This window comes from Dipodomys ordii, unplaced genomic scaffold (genome assembly GCF_000151885.1).
Source record: "Dipodomys ordii isolate 6190 unplaced genomic scaffold, Dord_2.0 Scaffold8, whole genome shotgun sequence".
In the NCBI taxonomy this organism is placed as follows: Eukaryota; Metazoa; Chordata; class Mammalia; order Rodentia; family Heteromyidae; genus Dipodomys; species Dipodomys ordii.
In genome coordinates this window covers 22,768,442-22,774,770 of record NW_012267224.1, presented here as the reverse complement: position 1 = coordinate 22,774,770, position 6,329 = coordinate 22,768,442, and the positions used below count along the sequence as shown (strand labels likewise).

The 6,329-nt window shown below is 37.7% G+C and overlaps 1 protein-coding gene across 1 annotated transcript in view; it reads left to right on the top strand.

Annotated features, from left to right (window-relative positions):
* Positions 1 to 4,778: 4,778 nt before the first annotated feature.
* Gabrg1 (gamma-aminobutyric acid (GABA) A receptor, gamma 1) overlaps positions 4,779 to 6,329 on the top strand; it is a 62,721-nt gene continuing 61,170 nt past the window's right edge. The window contains exon 1 of the mRNA XM_013008977.1: positions 4,779 to 4,884. Coding sequence (XP_012864431.1) covers positions 4,781 to 4,884 — 104 coding nt within the window. The 5' untranslated portion in view covers positions 4,779 to 4,780. The remainder of the gene's footprint in view (positions 4,885 to 6,329) is intronic.

The following is a 6,329-nucleotide window of genomic DNA, read 5'->3' as shown; positions in this document are numbered from 1 at the left end:
AAGAAGTTGGTTGATGGTCATTACAATGGTAATGTTTGTTAAAATTAATGGAACACATTGTGTGTGTTGTACACTATGAAATGTATTTCATATAAATTAATTTAATTTTCACTGAAACTAAGTAAGACAGTGAAAATGATGGAAACTTTCTATCTTTCTATAGTAACAAAAGGATCTTGGGTTTGATGGCCTACCATATTGCTTAGGGTTTGTTTAGTCTATTTTTACCAGAGAATCTGAAGATAAGATTTGGGGTTATAAAAAGAACTTCATACTAGCTTAGAGGATGTATCTGTCAAGGGAAATTTTGTGAGGCCTTTGGTTTGAGTATCTGGTGGGTAAAATTCAGTAATATTTGTCAGTAGACATTCCTTGCTTTCCAATATGATTTGAGACACTTTTCTTAAACTTCTACATTAAAAACATATGTGGATAGAGGTTGCCAAAGGTACCAGTGTGATATAAAAAGAAAATAAGTTGTGTCGATACATACATGAAAACTTCAACGTGTTTAGGTTAGGAAGATAGAGTAAGAATGTAAAGAACCTTAAAATATTTAGCTAATGTCACATAGGAAAAAATATTAGACCATTTAGAATTGTGTTTTTGAAAAGAAGGAATAAATGAGCAGGTGAGATTATACAAGATGAGCATAGGAAACTTCTGAGCCAACACAAAGGCAGCATTAGTGTGAGGGTGGCAAAATCTAGACCAGATATCTTTGTTAGTGAATATAAGTTGAAGAAATAGAAAATAATTGTTATCAAGAACAAAACTAGTAAGCAGGGATCGATAAATCCTACTTAGAGAAAAAATATCACTAACTTAATCAAAAATGGTGAGAAGGGATTAATCAGATGATGATGAAAAATGAAGAGTCTCATAGGTTAATGACTAGCATATGATTTGACAGAGAAGAGTGTTATCCATAGTGACTAGCTTAGGATCCAGGAGGTCAAAAATAAAGTACATTAGGAGAGATAGGACATGAATAAAAATGTCCCATTTTCCCAGAGAACTTAGGTATCAGGACTACCTTTTGGGTCTTCTGAGAACATCAATGTTCTCCCTCATTTTCTCTGCCTTTTTATACAGTATATTCTGGAATTGTTCTGTGTTGTTCTAGGGCCTGCAGTAAATTACTTAGATTTGAAGGTACCCCCATTAGGATAGCAATAAAAACGAATATTTTGGGAGCAATTTGTTATCCAAGTAGTTTTTCAAGTGATTCTCCTCATGTATTAATAGAGTTAACCTTTGATAAAAATTCTACAAGCTAACTAGAATTCTTTCTTTGTGTACAGATGAAAAATACAGCCACAAAGCAGCAGTAAGTCTTATTTATTGCATTTCTATTGTATTCCCAATACTAGACACAATGCTGGACAGCAGTTTCTTAATATTTTTGGGTGAATTGACCGTGAATGAATCACGATGAAACTCTGCTTTCTAGGGCTAGGCATACATGAATGGGTGACCATGTCAGGTCATTGTGTTGACCTTGGTCAGGTCATTGGGTTAATGTGAAAATATCTCATGAAAATCCCCAGAAGCTTTCATAAATATTCTAATCCAGTAGGTTAATGGTGAAGCTCACGAGTTTATATTTTTAATAAATATCCTACTATTTAATTCTAAGGTTATTCTTAAGCCAAATTTGGGGAAAAATAAAATTTGTGCACTATGAATTAGTAGTCTTTGCAATTAGATATAAGACTAGGGGATAATTACGTTGGTCCAGCCAGTCCAAAGAAGGTAGACAGGAAGGGTGATTGTAATTATGTTATTAGAAAATAATCACCTGAGATGGAATCTGCTTGCTTATTCACTTCACTCATAACACAGGCCTTTTGGGTTTTGGACTATTGATCATTGAAGCTCTGAAATTCTTTGTTGTAGGAAGAAATGCCAGCACCCACTAGCTCATATAACAACGATAGACTCTCTCCACTAGGTATAATTTAGTCACCCTACTCTCCATCTTGTGATGAAGAGAACTATCTCAAGACATTTACAAAGTGAACTGGGAAATTGTCCCCAGTTGAAAACCACAATCAAAGTTAGATTGCAGTTGCTTACCAATAGCATTTTCTGGTCTTCTTAATCTAGAATCTATGAAGACAACTGATCTGGGTCTCTGCAAGTATGCCCCTGTGACACTGTATGGTTTGTTGAATGAGGTCCATGGATCTTAATTTACTTTATTCAAAAGCTATAACATATTAGTTCCCTATTCAACTCCCTCTCCCTGTCAGCTGGTTTATTCAATCTAAAAGGAGAGGCAGTCAGAATCTAAACATGGCAAATATACAAAACTGTCATTCCCCTATTTTCAAGTTCCAGAGGGAACAAAGCTCCTTTGTACAGGGAAATAAAATTAAGTATAAAAGTACCTGAAAGAAAAGGATAAAAAGAAAATATTTCAGTATAAAAATTGGAAAATGAAAAAAACATAGAATTTTGAAAATGTAGAAAGTATCTAGTTTTTGTTCTAGTTCTTTATGTTTTGTGAGAACAAGCAGCCACCTTGCTACTTCCCAAGGCCATGTCCTTCACCTTCCTCTCCATTCATTGCTTTGCATCGCTCTCGGCACCTTCCAGTTACCTAGGAGAAGAGTGAGAGTAAAAGCTTGTTAGGAGTGAATCATGGGGGGAGGGAGGATGATCCGTGACTGGTGTGCAACATTAGATAGTGTCATATCTCTTTTAATGTGTGCAAAAACTTCCCTTAATCTCAGCAAAATGCCAGGGGTAACTAGATAAGTATTTGTTATGCATAACACACTTACTGGTGATTTAATTTTTCCTTCACTGGCTAATCAGATCAGTGAATTACTGTGTGTCCAATTAAACAGTTAAATAACTATCCAAAGCATATTCTTAATTAAAAGTAAAAAAAAGAAAGGAAGGAAGGAAGGAAAGAAAGAAGGAAGAAAAAAAGAGAAAGAACGGAATAAAACCAACAGCCCAGATTTACAATGACATCACCTGTTCCCTATATTTGCTCAAGTCCACATCGGATATGATGAACCTTTATTGATGCATAAATTATTTGAAAAGGGCTACTTTAATTAGCATGCAATATGGAAGAAATAAAATGCTAATTATGTAGAATGAGAGAAGAGAAATAAGAAGGGTCAGTACATATTTTTTTTTCAGAAGATACTAAAAGGATGTGGAGAATAAAGGAGAAGTGAGAAAAAGCTCAGCACTCAATACTTGTGTGTTATTCTGGGCAGGAAAATCGCAGTTCTGTTATCCCCATTCAATTCTTTTAAGTGATTTCCACGGGCAGCGAGTGCAGCAACAGTTTCTTACCGCCATGCACAAACATTGAGACTTTCCTTGGCTTGAACTGTTTGCGGAGGGATAAATATTCTCCAGTAACTAGAGGGTAAATTTCAGCTCAGCCCGAATCCACCAATGCCAGGTGGTAGCAGAGTGATTAATGGTGCAGCCAAAGACCCCAACCTCAGGCAACGTCCGTGGGAAGCAAGGATTTAGCCAGGCGTAAAGGCAGAAGATGGTTGGGCACACAGAGCCTGTTTCTCCACCACCATGACAGTACAGTGGTTCCAGCTGCCAGAGGCTTTCTGGTTACCATGGTAACCCCCTGGCTCTGCTGTGAACTCAAAGCGGAGCCTCTGAAGTTAGGTACCAAAAGCTGGGAGAAGCAAAGACAACTGGGGAGGGAGAGGAGAATGAGGTTCATCCCTGTAATGTGTCTGCAGTGCCCGAGGTGAAGAAGACTTTTTTCTAATATACATACATACATATATATCTATCTATCTATATCTATCTATCTATCTATATATATATATAATTGTATTTCTTTATTTTATTTTATTTTGTTTGGCAAGCGGATAGTTGTTTTTCTGTTTGTAAAATGAGATCGTTCTTGCCTGTCATTCTTCATCTAAGGTTCTCTTTTGGAGTCTGATGCGGGAAATCATCTCCCTAGAAAGGGCTCATGATGGGTAAGGGGTGAAGGAAACAGGCTTACTAACCCTGTTCATTCATTCGTTCATTCAATCATCGTGTATTCAACAACTCTGCGTTTGTAGGTGCGGGGCCTGTGTCAGGTATTGGATTTGCAGAGATTAAACGAGACACACCCCCACCTTCAACATTAGCGAACAGTAATTAACCCAAATTAACAGAATCGTCACGATCCTGAGGCAACTAATTAGGTACTGCCGGCTTCCTGGCGGTCTCTCCTGGAAGAGAGTTCCGAATCCTAGTCTGAGAGCCAAGAGGCCAGGGTCCCCCCGCCCCCCAAAGTACGGGAGGGAAAGGCACGGGCGAAGAGAGAGACAGGCAGGCTCTTCCCCGCAGCGCGAGGCTGTCAAACCCACTCACACGTTTCTCCGTGTCTGGGAGGGAAAAGAGGTTTATTTTTCTGTTAGGAGAAAAAGAAAAAGAAAAAAAATAACCCCCCAAAACTCGAAGCCCTTTTCCCTACTGGGCTCGGTTTCTAGTAGGGGAAGCCCCGCCTCCGTGGCGCACTGATTGGCCCAACTCTTTATGAAATAATTTATGCCAGCATCCGCCCGGTCTGATTGGTGCTCCTGCTCAGTTCTGCTGGGAGTTGCATCCTACCTGGCTGGGAGGTGTATTTCCCTTCCTCTGTCTCCCCTTCTCTTACTCACTCTGCTGCCGTGAGGTGTGAGGGAAACTCCTGCCCGGGAAACTGAGACAGAGCAGCACCAACAGAAAAGAGAAAAACAAAAACCAAAAAGAAAACAAAACAAAACAAAAAACAAAACAAAACCCGATCCTGATGGGTTCTTGGAAAGCCTTTCTCTTTTCCCCTTTTCTTCTGTGGAGTCAAAGTAGAGGGCTGAGGTTGATGTTCTTATTACTGACCCTGCATTTGGGAAACTGGTGAGTGGATTTAAGAATTTACAACTATTTATTTTATTTCAGAGTTGGGGGTATTTGCCTCTTCTTACTTATTTCCGTTCTTTTAAAAAGCATTCAAAAGTTAAGTCATTTGCCCTTCCGGAGGGTCCTGGGTCATATTTGTCTTTATTTAATTCTCTGACTAAACCTTACTCTCAGCTAGTATGACATGAGCCTATTTCTGAAGCATTAACGTTAGTTCCCTTGTTTTTGACTGTAAGTAGTATAAACTAATAATGGGTTCAGTTACCGGGAGGATTGAAATGGAGCAGAAATGACTGACTAAAATGAGGGAATGAATGCCATTGATGAACTTTCTGGGTGATTGTGCACGTTAAAGACAAAAGTTATTTCAGCACCTTTTTCCCCTACATAATGTATTTATTTTTTTCCTGTCTACCAATATTTCACAGTCTTATGGAGGAATGGCAACTTTCTGGTATAAACCAACATTTTATAAATATGATGTTAAATTTAGCTAACATGCCCACCAAAGGTGAAAATGTATCATAACAGTGTTTACTATAAAAATGCTTCATTCTACTGGAATCCGCTTTGCTTTAATTATTTTAATTCGCTGTCTACAAGTAATTAACTGTGTGTATGTGTGTGTAAGAGAGAGAGAAAGAGAGAGGATAGGGGAGAGAGATCACCAATCACAAACCTGTAGTCTAACAGGAACAAGACAGGGCTGTTTCAATGAAACTTTGAAGTCTTTCTGATAGGGAAAGGAAATGCTCAGCGCCACACCTGGATCTTGTGAAAACATAAGTACTATAAAAACCTGGGACACACTATCATGGAAGTTGTTTTAAATTACTATGGTTTAAATCACATTATTTTAGAATATAGTCTTGTTTGGAATTCCAGGATGCAAATACAACAATGATGGAAACATGGCTTTGTAATTACATGTATGTCATTGCTCAAAATAAATTATTATGATCATTTCAGTGTGTAGCTAGAGTGAATGGCTTGTTGTTGTGTATAGCTAGTAGGACTGTTATTTTTCTCTCAGAAGATAGAGATTGTCTTAAAGGCCAAGTAATACTAGCTTTGTGGGTTTAGTTGTGCTTTATTTATCCTTTTCCTTAGGTTCTTAAATGTTCTGCATGAGCACACACTACCAGTGAATTATGCCTTCTACATGTTTCATCATAGTGTAAAATCTCTTTGAGTATATTATAAAATTGTAAAGAAGACAAGTAGAACACTGACCTTCATTGTATTATGATGTAAAAGCAGAGGTTTCTCTGGAGTAACAACCTGTATAGTTTTACAAGCACAATGATCTCTTTCAAATAGTACAATTGCTTAGTAAAGTGCATATGGCCTAAAGAATGAGATGCTGTATTTTAAGTAAAAATGTTTTCTTTTGATACTTATTATATCTGTAACTGGCTCCAGAATTGTCATCACACTCTTCA